Source organism: Mchenga conophoros, linkage group LG8 (assembly GCF_057382185.1).
Source record: "Mchenga conophoros isolate Kocher_MC1m ecotype Shallow Benthic linkage group LG8, M_conophoros_male_GT1.1, whole genome shotgun sequence".
NCBI lineage: Eukaryota > Metazoa > Chordata > Actinopteri > Cichliformes > Cichlidae > Mchenga > Mchenga conophoros.
In genome coordinates this window covers 25,939,221-25,960,088 of record NC_140533.1, presented here as the reverse complement: position 1 = coordinate 25,960,088, position 20,868 = coordinate 25,939,221, and the positions used below count along the sequence as shown (strand labels likewise).

Sequence of the window (20,868 nt, the reverse complement as noted above, 5' to 3'; positions counted from 1 at the left end):
GCTTGGTTGGGGGTTTTCTCAGTATCTAAACCGGACTGATGTGAAAGTATGATGGGCCACTGGAAACCACAGAAATAAAGCAAAGGAAACAAAGGGATTCCACCACACACCTTGCTGAGAAATGGGAATTCACGCAATCAAGACTATAACACTGTCAACAAAAACTTTTGGCTCAGCCACTCCCAGTGCAATAAAGTCACTACTGCAGTCTCTGCTGCTTGGGGAGGAAATTTAGGTGCAAGGCATGTCTTTATTGCACATTTTAGTTCTTGTTTTGTTTCTGAGCAAGCTCAACCTGAATAGAAGAGTCGACTCATGTGCTGTGTCGTGGGAGGTCTGCGTTACAGGGTTCAGTGTGTGACAGCTGCCTATATCCAGGGACACGAAACGTACCAGGTGACCTTCAGAACTTGTTGAAAACAACATGACATTTGACCTCATTGCCGTTAGCACGATGTGTCCACAGAAGTTCATGACCAGGGCCGATAAGCACAAATCTAAGCAGCTCGGGAGTGTTGCTCTCCAGCCTGTTTGCCTCGTTAAGCAAATAGAGGGTCATTATAGGTGAGTGCCCACAGGGATATGAAGGTGTAATCAAATGTGACTTCAAAATGGCTTGTCAGACTTTACCAGTGTTGAAATACACAAATTTACAGATTAGTGTGGACAAACCTGCCGCGGGCACCTTACGCTGTTTGAAGACTTGTTACATTGGTGTGATAATTCTAGACAGTAAAAGACAGCATGACTTTACAAGAGCATGCACCAACAGAGGTCATACAGAAGAGCTGAAATTCAAATTTCATAACTATTGAAGTTTATCTGTCAAATTTGGCACAGATTGCTACACTGTCACTTTGTGTAATCATCAAAATATTATTCTTTGTGTTCATTATGTTAACATCAGGGCTACTAATGTTATCACTCAGCAATAATAGTGTCACTCATATTAATCTGTATGTTTGTTTATTGTGTTTTAAATATTTTCTGTAAATTTGTCAGGAAGAGCTAATCCCAGATTTTGTGTTTCTCAGTAATTAAGCAAAATTGTTTATTTATTTTTATTATTTATTTATTTACATATGGTGTAAAAAGATGTGCTTTGTCTTGACTAGAAGCATACTGAAGAAAAACCCTTTTTTGTACTTATATTTATTAATTATAACTATTTGACACAACCTGAACAGAGGAAATTAACCAAGCTGTTTCATCTAGCTTGTATGTTTTTAGCTTTAAGCTAACAGATAGCTCTGTGTATAGTCATCCTACTTTTAAAGTAAAAGCATTACAGTATCGTATACTACACCTTTAATTGTTCTGCTTTTGGCTTATAGCCACAGTGAAGCGTTATTTTAACAACAAGTTGGGTTTTCTTAGCGATCTCTACCATGTGTTGGCCTATTGTTGGTGTGCTAGTTAACTACACGCTCAGTCACATTTTGCTGTTTTGCTAAAGCTGAAAAACTAAAACTTTAACTGATTAGTACTAGAAGTACAATGACCCAAGCATGTTGTAATTTTACATTGTTGATCAATGTTTAAAGCTGATTGATGATTACAGGCTAGTGTATTTTATGTTTATTATATGTTTTGCTTGTAAAATGTGGAAAGTAACAATTGCAGCTATAGTTTGTAAGTCTAGTTAGTTAGTATGCTAACTGTGGCTGTGCTTGTATATATGCTGGTAATGATTTTATTGGTTTCTAATTCCAACACAATCTTTATTTACAGTACATGGCAACAGATGAAATGCTAAATTTGCATTAAACATATTTGTAAATGTCGTGTAAGATGTCAGAGAGCAGGTAGAACTAATGGTGCATTTGTCTTCTTTAATTATAGAGGCCTGCAAGTATGTTTGAGTTTTTATGTTTGACTCTGTAAATTATTCCAACTAATCAAATTGTTCTCCTCTTGGGCAGTAAACTAGGAAAGTGCAATATGCAAATCTTTAGTATACCTACAACAGTGGTATACTAAAGATGCTACAGATGAAAGATTTGTCATTTACAAACAGATCTGATGCTTTCTTCAAACTTTATTAGAATCTATAGAAATCCAATATTTGTGCTCTTAGTGAGAATTGATAATAGGTACCCAGGCCAGTAATAACCACTGGTTTATGGGACTATTTGTGGTCTTAAAATATATCTTTTCCTCTTGCTTTATCGGTGTCCATTAATATGTAAGGCACAATTAACACCTGAAGGTGATCTGAATGCACCTAGAGGCTGTTTACTAACCCCCAATTACCAGACGTCAAACCAATACAATGTGTTAGGTGTAGTGAGGTTAAATGGTAACGTCCAAATAGAACAAACATCCTAAGCCATCAGTTAGAAAATAACCAAAAATAAAGGTCCAGTTTAAAATCCATATGTAAAGTTAGCATGTCTAACAAAACTACACACAATCATTGGATAGTGGAGTGGTGTGGGAACATTCCTCCTGTCTTCATGAGATCTCTATAGTAGGCAGATCCGAATTTAACACTCGAACCCTTAATCTTAAGACAATATTAGGAGACTATTGCTGGTATATCTTTTATATAATTTGCTTCTTTTGTGTTCACGGTTCCAGTAAAGTTCTGTTTGGCTTATGCCTAGATAGCATAAAAGATGGATGTTGCTACTGTGAGTCAATTGCATTCCTTTTAATGGCCAGCAGGAGGCGACTCCTTTGGTTGTCAAAGACTACATAAGTCTATGGGAAAGCTGCCCTCAGTGCCCTTTCTCCGTGACCTCAGTAAAGATTTTCCTCTTCACTTTATGGACTCCATCGCTAACTTGAGGGTATATCAAAGACAACATGAAGTTTATTTTGCAAATCATTGTCATTGTTGGAGACAGAAAGGAACAATCATGCTCACTGGGTAACATATTGTAAATTACTCGTCATTAGCCAGTGAGCGTGTGATGCTTCTATTTCACGCTCAGATCCACCCCTGCTTTTCACATTTGGTCTCAAAACACCAACATGTTGAGGGCAAAAACGCTCAGCTCGAGGTAACATTTCCCTAACCACGTTGCTTTTATGGTGGGTATGAGTTACGGTTGAGGATTAGGCCAGAAAAAAGGGTGCAGTATGTAGCAGAAGACACCCACTCTCTACCAGTGGATGTCCCACATTATTAGCTATGCTTTTTGCACGTCGATGCAAGCTGATTTCACATGGACTTCATATTAGGGAGCTGGAAAGTTAGACATTTGTTCTCATATGCACCTCGCTGACATGCTAGTACAGTTCAGGGCTGCAGTGGCTTTTCTCCATCAAATGTTTCTTTAACATCTGAGTTCATAACACTGGCTTTGAGTTGCAACATATGGCTTTCTGGTCCTCTTTCTCAGCTTTTGGGCTACATCTACATCCACCTGTTATTGTTATCAGTGCACCCTAATATTTCACTCTAAAACCAGCCCTGATGTGTTCCAATTGTTCTTAGCCGTGTCTGAATAAGTTAACTTATTTCGCATAGAGGAACTTTATAGATATTATAGTTGTTTTGTTAGCGTATGCTGGGTCTGTGCCTGAAGCATTGAGTCCCATGTGTGTTGTGTCACTTCTTCTGTGAGAGCGACGCTCCTCTGCAGTAACAAACTGCAAGACTGTTGTTTGCATTAAACTCTAATCTGCCTCCGATATACCGCTATATGTTGATGCTGCGGCTCAGCTTGGGAGATTTGCCTGGAGGATGTCACATTGCTAAACGAGGCCGTAGCAAAAGCAGGCGGCACCGTGCGCCAAAAACACTGCCGTCGGTATCTCATCTATGAATCCCCCCGACAGAATCCACAGAGAGATAAAGACACTCGAAAGAGAGTAAGTGGGCCAAGGAAAGTTGCCGGCTTTGCCCGAGGATGGGACTTTTCCTGGTGGAGGCTGGAATGCAAAGCTGCTATCTGTGTTTTGTTGTCTTCTCTTTTTCTTCGGCACACTTTTGATTTGTAGTCCAACAGCTCCTGGCTGATCAGATAAAAAATGACAGGACCCCTGAAAAATGTTCAAACCTGTTCTGTCTTTCTACCTCCTTCTGCCTCCCCTCCTCTCCAAGTTCTCTCTGCAGACTGCTGCGGAGCATGCGGAGTTAGGACAAGGAGCCCCTGCAGTCACAAGTATGGAGACGTGCAGAGGGAAACTGAACATGGTGTAAACTTGTGAACCTCCCTGTCAGGAAGAGAATGAGAGCAGCAATAGCTCTGCACTGAAGTGCTCTGGGGAGTATAAGGCACTGATAAATGAATGTCAGAGCGGGAACTTGGCATCTTTCTCTGCTGGTAGGTGGACACAACAGAGTCTGAGCTGTTGTCTTGAGAGGACAGAGCTTATTTGAGTCCTGAGGGAGTGTTTGAATGAACCGCAACTCAAACAGCGCATTGTCCCCAGCTTCTCTTCATGAAAGGCAGCTTGTTGGCACTCCTGCTCGAATTGTCAGCGGCAATGCATCTCATGCAAATCATAACTCACACTGAACTGTTGCAAATCTCTTACTGTATTTCAGGAATTTCATTGTGGTCATTTCAGACACCACAAATTGTCTTTAAAAGTAATTTTAAAAAATTAATGGCTTTAATTAAATAAAACACGGTTAAGAAAGCCCGCCGGTTCACACACACTTCACTCAGAGCTGCTGCTGCAGTCTGAGACACTGCCCATTTCTTTGGACCTGCTGTTGCAAGACCATGCAATCTTTATGCAACTTTTCTCTCCTCTACACGTGTGTCAGTCTGGCAACTCATTGGCTGGTCTGGTGGCTTAACCTCTCTGGCAGTGTTTAATTTTTCAGGGCTGTTGTTGTGGTCAGAAAATCTTAATAGCAAATAAAAAAAATATAATCAAAAATACTAATAATAAACTGAATTATTGTCAGAAAATATCAGATGTTTTTTTTGCTGTGTATCTGCATGCAACCAGAGAATGTTCAAATGTGACTGATTAGTAAAATTCTGGCAACAAAAGGAAAACAGAAAGCTTTTGGTTCTGAAAATCTTTCAATGAAACATTCCTGCGTGATTTACTCGATCTTTTGTTGTTGTTGTTTGGAGAAATTTTTAAATTTTGTGGTTGCAAAGTAAAAAGATCTTCTATTTGAAATGAGACCCCTTCTATTTTTGAATGATAGCCTCCTCCTTTTCTCGCTGCATCTGCCAGGCGTTCGGCTGACCTGGTTAGTGACCTGAGGGCTTTAACTGAACACAGGCTGCACAGGTGTGATCGGCACATCTTTGTCACTGACCCTGTCTGTCAAAGAAATTGCTTGCCACTAATAATTGACCTCTGTAACAAGCCACAGAGGTGAGATCAGCCAGGTAATGAAGACTTTAAATAATGTGTGCATGTGCGCCTCCACACGTGTCCTCTAATGATCTCTTCGCCCCTGGCCGTTGCTGTTTTCCCTTTGAGTAACTGTGCTGCCCTGTGGTTTAAAGCAGCTGATAGCCATGCACCAGGGGGACTTTGTCATTTCCTACAAGAGCACATCCCATGTCCTTTGGTGGTGGGAGAAGATTAGGACTCGCCGTCGCTGCTTTGAAACTCCACACTCCTTTGAACCTCTTACCTTGCTCGGTTTTGCCTTGATAGTGTCATCCCACAGTCTTGTTGCGCTGGGTGAAGTAAAGTAATGGATCAGAAAATAAGGGCAGCAAATCTTTTAGTGAGTGACTGAATCAAGTTTCATCAAGTCAAATTTTTCAGTCAGTTTCAAAACCTCATCTTTGAAACACGGTTGCAAACATACAATTTTTTTCATCTGCTAGAAGAAAAAAAAATTGCTGGCTGCAAGAAAAAACAGAAACGTTAATGCTCATGTGACACCTTCTGCTTATGAGGGACGGCCAATCAGAAGGAAATAGGCTTAAATGGCTTGTTTTTAAAAGACAGTGTGTGAACCATGAGGCTCCACTGAGGCCCAGCGTACGTCCAAGAATAACTCTGCGTAGCTGGAAGTGAGCATAATGGGTCCCTTCAATGCATATTTAGTCATATTACAGATGTTTTAGGATAAAGGGAATCTTAACATTTGTTACATAATCATACTTTTTTTTTTTTTTTTTTTAGAAATGTATTATTGTTTTGTACCCAGTATCCCTGTGGACGTCAATTTCTGCTGAGACATTTCTCTTAAGCTTTAGCCCTAAATTGCCTTTGACCCTGGCCCTATGGCAGCCTTCAGCCGTTCATAATGGAACCCGAAAGTTTCTTATGAATTACATTCTTATGGATTTTCCTGCTCTTTTCTTCACCTTCAACTGCAGAATAATACCTAAACATCCTTGATCTTTTCAAACAAGACTTGCAGACGGGAGGATTTTCTCGTAGTAAGGATCATTTAAGTGGCCCCCTTTGCCAGCGGTAGGGGTTTTGGAGTTGCGGGGGGGTGTCACAGCCAGATAATGACATTCCTGAGACCAGGAGATGGACTCTAGAGCCCCATTTAAGCTGCTCAGGTTGAACCGGGAAGGAGATCTTGAGAGGTATGCCACAGATATTATTGAGGCCCCAGTGGTTTTCGAAACTTCCACAAGTAATGCAGATTGAACCAGGAAGTTGTATGTATCCATAGCGAGCTCCAAATGTTAATTAAAGGGCATTAAATGTATTATCTGGCACTTGTAGGAAATGGAATTTGCTAGTTTTTTGTGTCAATGTTGCAGATTTATTTTTACTGCTTTATTGTGTCAATAATTCTTCACCTAAATGGAAGTTAAACTAATAATGGTCACCCGCAGTTGCACTTACTGCTCATTAAAGACGATTTTCAAAAACATTTAACAGACTCTTGCGTCATTCCTTCATCTCTTTCTCTGTCATTCCCCTCTTTCTTTCTCCTTGCCATTGTTCTCTATTTGATTTCACCTCTCACAACAGCAGCTATGTAAATTTAAAGTAATCTTTTAATGACAAAGAGCACGGACAAAACTGACAAGAGGTGTACAACTTCTCTGCTTTCTCATGTGGATTTAGCAGCGGTGATGATAACAGAGGATCAGGAAAACAGCAGTTATTGGATTTAAACATCTTGTGGCCGAGTTAAAACCGATAATCACTGCCGGTGCTCGATGGCTGGAGTCAGTTCAGCTGAGGTAATTCATCGCTGAGAGTGGCTGTCATCATTCACTTACAGCTATCACTGTTTATGCAAGGAAAACAAACACACTGCTGGCTGCTGTTCTGAAAATAGATGAGATCCTACGCCACACTAACTTACGATTAGGAGTATTAACAAAGCTGGCGTTTAATAAGAGAAACATATTATGTCATCGTTCTTGGGTTAAAAGGTGAAAACAAACCGCGGCAGTAAGTCTAATAATAAGATCTTTATTTCATTTTTCCTTCACCACACAGAGAGCATGGTGTTGTCAGATAACTGGATAGAAACGCTGTGGAACCTGTGGATTATGTGAGGTCACATCTAAGCTTCGAGCTTTTATGACTTCTCTCAAAACCTGATGTACAAACTCGCTGTTTTTCCAACATTCTTGCATTTCAAGAAGGCAGTTTACTGCTCTGTCTCTCCAAACCCTCCTCATTAGTTTGCTATGGCTTTTCTCTCCACCACACCTCATCCTCGTCCACGCATATCTGCATATCACTCGAGTTATTTATGCTCTGTTTTGTTTTCAACACCCCATCTTGTAAAAAAGCACGGCTGCCAGGCATAAAGCAGTCAAAAACTCCTCTTCCACTCAAACCCGTCCCACCTTGGCTGGAGAATTTATGGCCAAGTCATCGCCCCTGAGACAGAAGCGAGGAAGAGGCTGCCTGGGCCCTTGCTGAAACTCGGCACCCTCTTGTTTTTGATGCACCAGCTCATTTTGTCACCCTTTGGACATACTCTATACCGTGGGGATGGTGCCACTGACGGGTCCCGTTCCTCAGCACCTGCCCGGTCACCTGAAGCTACCTGTTTCATCTCAACTTCGCCTCCAGTAACATCTACCCTAGCCTACACTTCAGAATTTGTTACCCAAATCAAAGGTAGCGCGCACTGTTAAGGTTCAAACATTACACCAGTGTCATGTAAGCTCCTTGAACAGAACAGCTGCAGGTAATTCACACAGAGAGAATCCCGAGCTCTTTGTCACTGTTGTCTTAGGGTTCTTGCTGAATCCAGGAGTGGGTGTAAAGTCCTCTTTGCCATTAACACTTCAGCCCTGTGGCCTGTGTGCTTGGCAGCTGCCTGCTCTGTAAATGAAACCAGAAGATGCTCGCGGTTTGGACAGCACCACGGTGGGACCACATGCTAGTTGGGCTACTAAAGTGCAGTAGCTCTGACAAGTATTGTGTCGGGTGCCAAAAGAGCTTTGTCATACGCCTACACAAATATCTCCAAAATAGAAGCTTTATGTTACAAAAGAAGACCAGGAGCTATGAGGTCAGCTGCATGTCGCTGAATCTGTAATGAGATAAACCTCTAAATTTCAGTTGCTGGTGCCAAAAGCGATCTGGGATAATTTAACAAAGAGTAAAACCCTGCGGCACCTAAACATATTGTCTCCTCACAAATCCGTAGTGGTGGGGGTGAATTGTATTGCAATTGAAGTAAAATGTCCAAAATGTACCGATTTAAGCGCAGCCTGTGCCCCGTGGTAAACCGCAAATTTGTAATATTTTCTTTTTTAATTGTACGGGACTTTGTCAGTCCCAAAAATCTTTTAGATCCACTTCACGGCAGGTTTTTTTGGGGGGGCCGACGGCCTGAATGTAGAACAGTGACGCACAATAACAAACAAAACCAAAATGACGATGATCTTATAAGCCATTATTGTTGTACTTCCTAAGGCACTCCTAAAATTACATGGTTGTATTTCAGAAAAGAAATTAATTATGGTTTATAAATAGGGGGGGCTGTTTTTTGAGGCTTTGTTGAGTTTTCATGCGCAGCATCAGTCCTGTCATTGTCCCTGAGTGAAAGACGCAATTTATGTATTTATGAATGACTTTAACTGTTATGTGCAAATACTCCGAAGTCCATCTTTTGCTGTTGACATCAGCATGGTGACCACTCGCTGAAGTATTTTATCCCCCTTAAATTAAAAGAAGACACCCACGTTTGAATGATTTAAACTAAAAATTCACCCTTTTTTGCATCATAACATACTCCAACGTGATAAATAGACCTGAATGTGCAGGGGAAAAGAACGGCAAGCCTTTTCCGTTACACTAGTATTTGAGGTTAAGATTCTTTGGACTGGGCTGGAGAACATTTTTCCACGCAGTCTACTGAAAGTGCACATTCTGCCCTCTCAGAAATGATCATTTGACCAAAAAAAGTCTCTCTCTCTTTATGCAGCTATAGGGTCTGATGCTGAAACTGTGGATTCGTACTCACCACCAGATGGGATAGCCTCCAAGCACCCGTGAGCTGGACAACCACACACACATCAAATATCCAATCAGATACAAATCCATGAGGTAAGCCTTGTAGTGTGTGAGAGGGTAAGTAGATCAATACATAGAACTTCCAGTAGGCAATGAAGAAGAGTTTCCAGGAAGAGAAGCTTTAGGGCAGCTTGATTGTTGAATGAGGGGAAAATTAAAATGATATTGAAGCAAAAAAAAAAAAAATCTTCCTCCTCTTTTCCCCCCTTCTTTGAGTCGGGCCAGGAAAGTGTGTCTGTCTCCTAGTAGTTAAGAGAATAAGTGTCTCTTACACACATGCACACACGCTCCTACCCGTCCTCTCCTTCCCTCCCTCTCTCTGAGGTTCTTCCCTAAGGTAGATATATTTTTCTCTCTCTCTCTCTCTACTTTTTTCTCCCTCAGGATGCCTCATCCACAGGCCCAATATTAAAGGGGGGGTGGTGGGGGCAGCAGGGGGAGAATGAGGTTTGGAGATGTCAGCTGGCAAGCCAATCACAGAAGATGGCCTTAGGTTACGAAAAAAAAAATTATTATTCGTTCCCATCTGTCAATCACACGCCACCCCCTGGTAATGTGAAAAAGAAAGGAAAGAGTGAAAAGAGAGAGGGAGGGAGGGAAATGAGAGAGGGAGGGATAGGGAGGGACAGATGAAAAAGGTAGAGTTGAGTTGTTGCTCAACTTGCTTAATCCCGGGATCATCGGGAAAAAAATGATCCCCCAAAGTGGTTTTGGAGGTAGGCGATGTAGCCCGGCTCCTGCCCAGGAGGAGCCTCACACACGCTGACATACATGTTGACACGTTGATTTTTTCGGGGGGGTTGCGCTCTGACTAATTGATCCGGATACATGTGCGTACAGTGCGCACACACACATGTCAACACACGCACGGGCACATATACAGTGAATTTTCTAAATTGTTGCCCGCCCTCCCCAACAGGGGAGGACATAAAAGGGAACACAATAAAGCCATAAACTGTGGCGGTAGCTGGGCCAGGCATGCAGGGGTTATATGCTTCAGCGGCCCAAAGGCGACACATTTTACATCAATACCATTGTCATTCTGATGGGCTGTGGGGCAAGCAGCCGTGGGACGGGGAGGAGGAGGAGGGAGTGGAGAGAGGGAGATAGGGAGTGAAGGAGGAGGGTGGGATGCTTGTGATGGACTTAGCCTGAAGTAACCACGCATTTGATTCACATACAAGGAAACTGATCAGCACCAATGCAAACAAGATAACCCAGCAGAGATCAAACAAACCCAGTTGTAGTGATGATAATCTAGTTAAAAGTTTCGTCTGAAGGCATTGTCAGGTGGCTATCACGGGAGGAATTACCATCAAAGATGCGAGCACTTCAGAAGCGACTTATCCCTGTAAATATCTTACTTAACATCTTTTTTTTAAAGAATCCCTTTTTCTTTGAAATCAGGATTATTTTACTTCTAACTAAAGTGCAGGAAACATTTTTTTTACATTCTTGCCATGTGAATATTCAAACAGACAATTTCAGACCCGAGGAATTCTTGAATCAACACAATAGGAATGTGAGTGAACACTTATTAAAAATTAATATACAAGCCTGGATAGATAACCTGATGGATTTCACAACAGATTGAGAATGCGGCGCCATATGGAAGCCAGCATTTCCTGGAAATCCTGTTTTCAAGTCAGAAAGCTCATCAACTTTCAGAATGACCTGTTTTATTGAGAATTTTGAGAATTCCTGATATTAATTACACAACTATGCACTGCGTTAATGCTTCTAATTATACCATAATCATGTACAGTAGACTTGTAGTTCATACTAGCTGTTACACAGTGCTCATGATGTACCTATCAGCATAAATACTATTACATTTAAATAAATGCAATGTGTATATGTAGCAGTATTTGCACCGCACTTCTATATGTCTCGGATGGCTGTGGCTTGGGGGTGATGGTGCCTTTCCTGGAGACCTCTAGGGCATGAGTGGGGTGGTGAGGTTGCTCAGCAGGGGCTGGGAGCGTGCACTCTGCATCGAGAAGGCTCAGTGCCCGCCGCATGAAGAGAGAGCCCGGTGACCAAAGTCTGGAGGTCAGCGGTGGAGTGCCCCCTTCACCCGCCCCTTCTGTGTTTTAGTCTTCCTTAACAATGAAGATGGGGAAACAACAGTGACTGAGCAGCACTCAACCTACCGCCCTGTTTGAGAGGGGCGTCGGGGTTCTGTGGGGGGTAAATATGACAATAACTGATAGATTGCCTGGTGAAAGTTGTATGAGGCCTGCTCTCCAGTTGGTTGTGGTGGGGAGTCTTCTATGCTTTACCAATAAAGATGACTTTTCAATGCCTCAAGTCAAGATGCGGTATGTCATAGCGGTGCTGACATTGAGGCAGGTCTGTTTTCGATTATGAACAATGTCATGTGTTACGGCATCGTCAGAAATGTGCCGAGCTCAGCGCTGGGATTTGGATGACAGTTGCTGTGCCGGAGCGATAGACGGTGTGCAGGGCCAGGGATGGATTATGGGAATGTGACAGCGGTCTAATTTATGAGTGCAGGCAAAGGAATCAGTCTGCGGTTTGCATCTGAACAACATTGAAACCACGTTTCCCAGGTTGAGGCCACAAGTGCAGCGTAAAGTGCCCAGAAAGGCAACGCGATTACAGGCAAAAACATTGGAGACTCAACAACAATTGCGGGGCATTTTGAGTGGTGGTGTTGTGGAAAAATTTCTGCAGAGGAAGACCTCGGTGTGCCTGTCCACATCAGGAGGGGGGAGACACACAGAGGTCCCCTACCGGGCTGGTTTCTACGGTGACCTGAGAAAGGCCGTAACCAGGTCCGGCTCTTTCTCAGGCCTAATCAGCGTATTACCACAAAGAAGGACATGTGTTCAGCCCCTCCACCCCCACTTCTTTGGCCTCCCTACTCAATCCGAGCGGCATGGCTGGACACAGGCAGCCAATAAAACTAGGATTAGGAGGGTAACTACACACACTGGGCTGTAGCGAAAAAGTTTCTGAACACGCCCAATCCCGCCCTGCTCCCTTCACAAATTTCTTTTCTTCTCTGCATCTCATTGCTTCCATCTTTCACTTTATTTTACTTGCTGCCATGTTTGTATCCTTCCTTTCAGAGCCCTCACCCTGTAAGCTCTTCACACAATGGGGTGTCCAGAAATTACTCATTTTGTTGGAGTAGTTCAGCAAATTCCCAATGCCTCTTGCCCACCTCCCTCTTTGCACTCTGGATCCCGTGCTTTATGCTGTTATGATAATGAAATAAGCTCCATCACAATGACAAAGCTGCACATGTGTTTGGCTGTGTACGTGGAAGAGAGAATTTATGTGAATTAGCGCTCCTTTGCATAATTTCGCGTGGGTTCACACTGACCTATAATGCGTGCGAGATTGAAACCTTCCACTTTAATTTAGTGTCCAGGAAACAGATTCTCGTTGGCCTCCATCTGTGAAGTAAGGGCCCGATTAATTAATACCTCATGATGATAACCTCAATAAGAGCTCAATGTGCAGTATGTTCTGTCTGTACAGGAAGTAAACTGTGTGTACTGTCTTGATGTGTCTGTCTTTTGGCAGCTTTGTGCCACTCAGTGGTGGAGCGATTGCCTCGTCTAACAGACCTTGCTAATGCTTCCTGGAAATGGAACAGTGTTAAAGATAATATCAGGGCCATTGTGAGGACTTTTTAAGTCGGGGGCAATGAGAACCATACTCTTAAATAAATCTTTTTCATTAGAGCAGCAAACACTTATCCCTTGGCTGTGTGAAGGGCACTATTGGTGTGTTTGAGCTGCTCAGCAAGGTCCCACAGGGAAGAGCCTAAACCCTCAGCGGTCTTCAGCCGGACACTGAGGCGGCCTAATTAAAGGGCACTTAAGCCCCACAATGTGTGGCGGTGCAGGTTGGAGTTGGTGGGGGTCCCCGGCGAGAGGGACAGAATTCATGGCACTCGTAGACAAGGGTGTCCAGGACAGAGGGACAGAAGAGGGCTATGTGCCAGAGACTTTGTTCACACAAGATGAAGAGTCAACAGCCTCCCCATCCCTCACCCCTCTTTAGCCATCCCCCCTAATAACCACCTTCTTCAGAGAAGCTGCAAACACAATGCTGTCCCACTCCCCTCCTCTTGCTCTCAATCACTGCTGGGACAATGAGGGGAACTCCCCCCCCAGCACCCTACCACCTTCACCATCCTTCTGCCTCTCCCCGACCCCCAAACAGACACTTCTTTTATTGAAATTCTTTGGTGTTCTAATCCTCCGCTTCCTCCAGGGGCAATAATGGACTCCCTGCGTCAGCCTTTTCCAGCGAGGCTATCATCCAAGCCTGCCTGGGTCACAAGTCCACCCCTCCTACTGGAGAAAATTACCCCGGCAGTGTCATTCCTGTCACAAGCAGCCCATCCGCAGGCCATAAACCCCCAACGCCACTGACCTTAAGAACATATCCGTGTTTGTGGGTAGATATTTCTGTATTTTCAGGTAACGTCTCTAAAGCATTGCTCCGATGCGTTAATTAAAGGTGCGACACTGATTTGCCCAAATCCTTTCTCTGCAGCACTTCCAGATTTTTATAATTCTTTTATTTTATTTTTCTCTTTTCACAGTCTCTATCAGCTTTTTAAAATTTGAACAATTTCCTTGTGGCTGCAATTCATTGAGATTCTGAACTCATGAGTTAGTAGATGTCTAGAAAGTGCTGGAAATACAAGATACTGGATGAACTAAAATGTAAACCCACAAATTTTCTCGAAGAAGTGATGAGTACAGATTATACTTTATATGTTGTGTAAAGCTCATACTTGCATTGCCTAGCCTTATAGTCTTGTTAACTTAATTTACTAAAGTGGAAACTTGGTCCTATGACATGAGTGCATTTAGACAGGCACTGAGTTCATTATATATAACAACTTCATTTTAAACACCTAAGAAGAGGCTCATTACCTCCTAAGTTTCTTTGCTGCTTAGAATGACAGAAAAAAGCGGGACTTAATTATGATAATTAATAATTATACCTCATATTATATCACTGTGCCTCCACAGTTGTGTCTTTAAGAGTAGAAGCACTCACAGTCCAGACTCCAGGATGGCAGCAACCAGTTCAAAGTGTGTTGATGGTGACATCTGCTGGTCTTCTACAATCAGACGCTGCTGTTTATCTGCATATTGCAGTCTGATGAGTGAAATATACAGGTGCAAAATACTCGCTAATATTTATGGTATCAGTAGCAAGAGATGTACAAAAAACTGACTTTTTCAAACCTTGTAGAAGCAGAATTCAAACTGTGAAAGTTAAACTTGGGAGTCTTTTTTTAAACGGACCAAACTGACTGTGTATTCTTTGACTCATTTAGCTAAAACTGTGATATTATAACATTATCTGGTGCAATATACTAAAGAATGCTTTGAGTTAGATTTTTTTTGCCACATCACAGAATATATAACTGCTTACAAATTTCATTCCTGATTTTATGACTAATGGAAGCTACACTAGTTTAATTTTGAAAAGGCTTTGATTTTTTTCAAATTACACAGCAATATTTGGACTTGAAACAATGTAGGAAAAACAAAGAAGCATTCAACTAATTGTTTAAACAGCGCTATAACACATGATTTACATTTTTTGTAACAGCAACAAATTTATATGGTGAAGTTCCTGGGTACAGATTTTTTTTCCCTGTCCCATTTTTTGTTAAAATGTTCCCAGAATACACGCATGGAGCTACAGTAAGTCTGTAAACCTATGGATGATAATTGGATACAGATTTATGCCTCGAAAAAAATATTCCTGGCTAAAACCATGCAAAGAATTTACACTTGACCCGCATCTTAAGGGAGACATGGAAATATGAAATGCATCTCATCATTAAAAGCTCTTGTTACTGGCATGCATCCTATTAATGGAATCGCATTACATCTGAAAGACTTAGCTAAATGAGCCGTAGGCAAAACCCTAAGAGTAGAGAAGTGGAGTTTACAGAGGAATGTGTCTAAACATCTGTTAGATTTATAGCTGTGGAGAAATGAATGCAACCGCACGACACCGAAGCTTTGATCTATCATTATCAGTGGTAACCAAAGTTGTAAGACAACTATTAAATGGTGCTCTGGACTAAACCAAAAGCTAATGATTTAAAATGGCATTTTAACATATAACAAAACCCATTTTTCTTAATTACATTTTGTTATTAAGGTTTACCCACGCCATCATTTGCACACTCAATACTTGAAATGTGCAATTCACTTGTATTTTTATTTTTATTCCTATTTTTTCTATTTATCCCCTTCGTATATTTTATTTATATTGTCTCTGTATTTATATATATGTGTGTGTGTATAACTCTGTAACTTCTGTCGGTGCTGTGCTTTTTTGGAAATCGAATTTCCCAGAGGAACCCACCCGAGGGATTAATAAAGTTCTATCTTATCTTATCTTATCTTATCTTACACTCGTGGTGAAATCACTGAAATACTCATCTCTTGGTGTCATACGTGCCCACATGAGTACTTTCATTATCTCCCTCCTCCTTATATGTATTTTATCAGTGTCATGTACTTGGTCATTGTTCCATTGCCAGAGATGATCTCACAGCACTGACATCCATAGTTCTCATTTGAGCAGAGCTCTAGGTTTACATATCTGACACAACTATAACTCCCAAGGCTATGAGCACACGAGACAGTCCACTGTCAGATGGCTAAACCCGTTTGATGCCACTCATCACAGGGGTACCCTTAGATACAGTAGGTGTCACATAACATTTCATACAAGCAGAGGACTGATGACCCCCTTTGCTTCAGGCTACTGTGGGCCAAAGTTAGTATATGGGTTTATCTTGGGATCTAGAATATGACACTGTTGATCTTTTGATTTTGAAACCACAGTATGATCCACGTTAGACATTTACTGTTGCCTCTAGCAAGGTCTCCTCTCATCTTGGCTACATGAAGAATCGAGAGCTTTCTTTTATGTGTGTGTATAAAGATTTTGATGCCCACAATTTTGGAATTTATACCAGCTGTGAGAGCGTGGCTGAGACTGTTTTTGACTCTTTGTGTGTTACTGTGGCAAAATGCTAGCCTGTTGAAACCTAATGTAGTGTCTGTGGAGACTCACTGTCATTGGGATTTTATCAGAATATTCACTTTAATTCAGTTTTATTTATCTAGCACCAAATCATACCAACATTTACCTCGAGATTCTTTATATTGTAAGGTAAAGACCCTACAATAATACAGAAAAATCAGCGAAAACCCCAATATTAAGATGACCTGCTTTGGGGAAATGCTTTGGCGACAGGGGAAAGGAAAAACTCCCTTTTAACAGGAAGAAAACTCCAGCAGAACCAGGCTTAGGGAGGAGCAGCCATCTGTTGTGACCAGCTGGGAGTGAGGGGAGGAAGACAGGACAAAGAAACGCTGTGGAAGAGAGCCAGAGATGAAATGTAACTAATAAGCAGCAGAGGATGAATGTATGGATTCATTGGTAACTTGTGATGTACAAATATATTTCAAGAATTGTCTAAAGACCAATTTCTGTAGCAGCTGGAGTCCATTGCAGGATGATCTCTAAATAATTTTGTGTTTTAATCTCTCTGTTCCATCATATATTTATAAAATGTTTGTTTTTCTAAAAAAAAACCCCAAAAAAATCAGAATCAGAATCAGAATACTTTATTGATCCCTGGGGGAAATTATTTTTTTGTTACAGTGCTCCATTATAAACCAACATAAACTAACATTAACAAGACAGACAATACGCTAACTAAGAATAGTGAAAATACAAGTCAGAAAAAAAAGAATACGTAAGAAAAAAGAGCTAAACTAAGAGAAAAAGCAGGAGCGACTGTAACAGGCTGCACGCTGGTTGGCGCATGCGCACTATAAAAAAACAGCCCTTAGGCAGCTTCTCCAACTTAGGGCTGTGGGCGGCTAGAGCCTGCTGACATCAGAATCAGAATACTTTATTAATCCCGAGGGGGAAAGTATGGTGACCAGGTCCCTGCAATATTTTTTGTCCTTTGTCACGACATCCTGTAACTGTGACAGTGTGTAACATTTTGATTTAGTCTCGTTTTCAAAGGCACTGCTATCCAGTGGTTATGAACAAAGACCATCATCATGAATCATGTGCATGTTATCGTCACACTCTCTTGCTGCCTTGGCTACAGTATGCCAAACAGGGGAAAACAAACAGGGGAAGTCACCAAGTCTAAAGCGTTGCAGATTTCAGTGGAATATGATGGAAAATACCTTAAAGACAAGCAAATGCAGCAACAATAAAGACTATGAAGCTACTTATAACAGGATGACACTGGTGGAATTTTTTGCCTTTGTTATTGTAATTTTGATATTTCACATGGTGGTGAATAGCGACATGAAGCGAAACAGTGCATGTCAGTCTCACAAAGCTCCTGGGGCTAAAAACAAGAAGTGAAATGCAAATCTCAAAGCTAGCTGGCTCCTTTTAGCTTATTCACAAGGGGATGCCACTGCACGACACATCAAATATGGTGCCAGATTGACAGATTTTTACTGCAGATGACCTTCCCGCCTCAACCCCTAGGGGATTTTTATCTTGTCACTGGCTCAAACTAGGCATACTACCTTGTTAGGGGAATGTGGAAACAACTAAATTATGGAGCCAATGGCCAATCTAAGGTTGTGTTGCAACTGAAAGCCAATGATTATTACCAGACAGAACATTAACTTAACTTTTTACATTTATTGATAGAAGGTGTGTTAGAAGATGATGAAACAAATATTTTATGTTTATTGAATTTGCCCAAATTTACTCAGGGAACTAGGAAAATAGCATTTGACTAAAATGCCATATTATTTCTCCCTAATGTGCTAAATTCCAGGTCAATTCAGCACGAACGTAAAGGTGCTGCTATAAATGGATTTTGTATCATATACTTAACTGTAAGGCAATTATTTTATTAATAATACAATAATAAAATTATTTTACATATATTTTTTAGTTTTTTGTGATCAGAACCACAACGTTTTTATTTATTTATTTATTTAGATAGTTATTTTTGTTTGTTTAAAAATAAAAATATAAGCAATTTAATTGCATAAACCATATCTCCTCGTTTTAAAAATCAGGATTCCTGTTATTAAACGTAGCTTATAAGTGTCAATCACTTTTCCCTGAGCTCCTCCTCTGCCCTGACGTCAGGGAGACGTAGCTACGTGTTTTCAGCGCACTCCGCTGTGATTGGCCAGATCAGCTCACGTGACTCGAACATGACTTATCACAGAAAATTGCGAGGAGCAAAAAAACTCCGCCGAAACGTGTGCCGAGAGAGAGCGACGATGACGTAACACCGTGGACCGTGCTGTGTTGTCACCAGCTGTTGGCTAAAAGAAGACGAAAGAAAAGTGGACGCGTCTCGATGGATTGCGTGTTCACGAGTGGACCGTAGGGCTTAGAGACACGTTCGGAACTGAAGGAGGGGAACCGGGCGACTAATGGAAGCCCCGCAGACTCATCAGCCGCGCAGGGATAGTATTAGTTACATAACTGAAGCCATCGATAACGGAAAAACTGTGATAACGGAGTAGTGCCCGTAAAGGTCGGAGTTGAAGCCATTTTTCTCTGCAGTAAGCACAATGATTTCATTAATTAACCCAACGCATTTGAACTTTTCTTGTTTTTTGCTGTTTTTGCTTCCATGCTTCACTTCAAGATCTTTTTAAGGATCAATTGTCTCCAGTGATGTTTCCAGACAACTTGCAAAAGAGCATGCTGGAATGATCAGCGCTTGCGACATTGTTTACTCTAGTCAATCAGTTGCTACTGAACCAGTAGACACCAGCTTTATTCACGCACAAGGCTACTTCTTAAAATGTGTAAATCTCATTTGATCATATTTTAATGTTTTCTTTATTTATACCACGGCAAAGGCATCTGATTGGCTTGCAGATGTCAGGTTAAAGCCATCATATAACCTACTGTTGCTTTATTGCAATACATAGTAATACATAGAAGTAATTCTTTTCCTTTATGCAGTTTCATTCAGTTTCATTCATTTAAGCTACATGATTCATTTTCTTTTAGTTGAGTTCACTACAGGTGTCTGTATAACCCTTTAAATATGACTGCTTACCATTAGAGGTTGTAGATGGTCAGAAGGTAACATCTTTGGTTTTTGTTTCAGGAGACAGTTACACAGTCTTACCGCCGCCATCATGAACGTGGGAACAGCACACAGTGAGGTTAACCCCAACACCCGAGTGATGAACAGCCGGGGTATGTGGCTGTCTTACATCCTGGGCATCGGCCTCCTTCATATCATCCTGCTGAGCATCCCCTTTGCCAGTGTGCCCGTGGTCTGGACCCTCACCAACCTCATCCATAATCTGGTTAGTGGTGTAGTGGTGTCCCTCAAAGGACCAGCACTGCCACAGTTTGCCTTAACCTTTATTGACTAGGTCAAATCAAGTCGAGGGCACGTGCAGCACAGTAAAGAGGTTTAGGATGTGGTGAATGGGAGTAAGTTGAGAGCTGAGTCAGAGACACAACTGCTTGCTGCTTCACTGCTCTTAGACATGCCTTTGGTTAATGAGGTGATTCTTTAACAAGCTTCTTGTTTTTTGTTGTTGTTTTTTCATAGTTCCTTTTTTTTTTCTTTCCAACTTGGACAGGCCCACATTTCTTGAGAAGAGCGCAACCACACCGTGATCCTGTTACACAAGTGAATTTGCTAGTTGAGGCATGGGCTGTTTCATCATGCAGCTTAAAAGTGTTCCTACTATTGAGAACACATCTGACTTTTACTTATGAGCTTTACAGTAGATTTAGATTTATTTTAAAAGAAGAAGAAGAGGAAGACCTTAGTAAGTTAACTTCCTGGAAGATTTTGTACTTAACGAAGTTTATTCTTGTATTCACATATCAATAATCCACTAGTGTGGCAATCATGTGTGGCAACAGTGTTCTGTTTTTCCCCTTCTCTGTAGTGCATGTACCTGCTTCTTCATACAGTCAAAGGGACACCTTTCGAGACCCCTGATCAAGGCAAAGCTCGCCTCCTTACACACTGGGAGCAGATGGACTACGGTGTGCAGTTTACGGCTTCACGGAAGTTCCTCACCATCACACCTATTGTCCTGTAAGTTGCATTCCTCTGCTTTTCTGTTTAATGCGGCTTTTTGAGGACCGCAGAAAACCATAGAGGACAATATAATGGGACAATACCTTAAGCAAGTATGTTAGGTCTAAGGAGAGTGTAGACAGGAAATGACAACCAGAGTAGGTCATCAGTTCTCTGACAAGGACACGTCTCACTACCGTGTCATCCATCAGCACTTTTGTGTGTGACAGGCCTAAAGCAAAAGCAGCTCTCTTTGAATGAACCTGTGTGTTTGTGGCTTAATCATAATGCCAGTACCTTTTATTCAGAGTGAACTTGCACACACTTATACCTCAGTGGAAAAATATATGCTGCATTATAAAATTCAGCGCTTATTTTCCTTTGGTGTGAGTGTGGATTGATTAGCA

At 41.6% G+C, this 20,868-nt stretch overlaps 2 protein-coding genes across 7 annotated transcripts in view; one reads left to right on the top strand and one right to left on the bottom strand.

Annotated features, from left to right (window-relative positions):
- wnt3 (wingless-type MMTV integration site family, member 3) overlaps positions 1-20,868 on the bottom strand; it is a 76,659-nt gene that overhangs the window by 14,271 nt on the left and 41,520 nt on the right. For 2 of the 4 annotated variants that reach the window (XM_085285227.1, XM_085285230.1), the window contains exon 1: positions 9,332-9,689. The exons of the other annotated variants lie outside the window; for them this stretch is intronic. In XM_085285227.1, the coding sequence (XP_085141353.1) occupies positions 9,332-9,411 (80 nt within the window). In that variant the 5' untranslated portion in view covers positions 9,412-9,689. Of the gene's footprint in view, positions 1-9,331; positions 9,690-20,868 lie in introns of those variants that run through there. 4 annotated transcript variants of the gene reach the window in all.
- Positions 18,602-20,868, top strand: part of ormdl3 (ORMDL sphingolipid biosynthesis regulator 3) — a 52,908-nt gene continuing 50,641 nt past the window's right edge. The window contains exons 1-3 of one of the 3 annotated variants that reach the window (XM_085285232.1): positions 18,602-18,968; positions 19,526-19,730; positions 20,328-20,479. In XM_085285232.1, the coding sequence (XP_085141358.1) occupies positions 19,557-19,730; positions 20,328-20,479 (326 nt within the window). In that variant the 5' untranslated portion in view covers positions 18,602-18,968; positions 19,526-19,556. The remainder of the gene's footprint in view (positions 18,969-19,525; positions 19,731-20,327; positions 20,480-20,868) is intronic. The other 2 variants (XM_085285233.1, XM_085285234.1) reach the window with 2 other exon arrangements.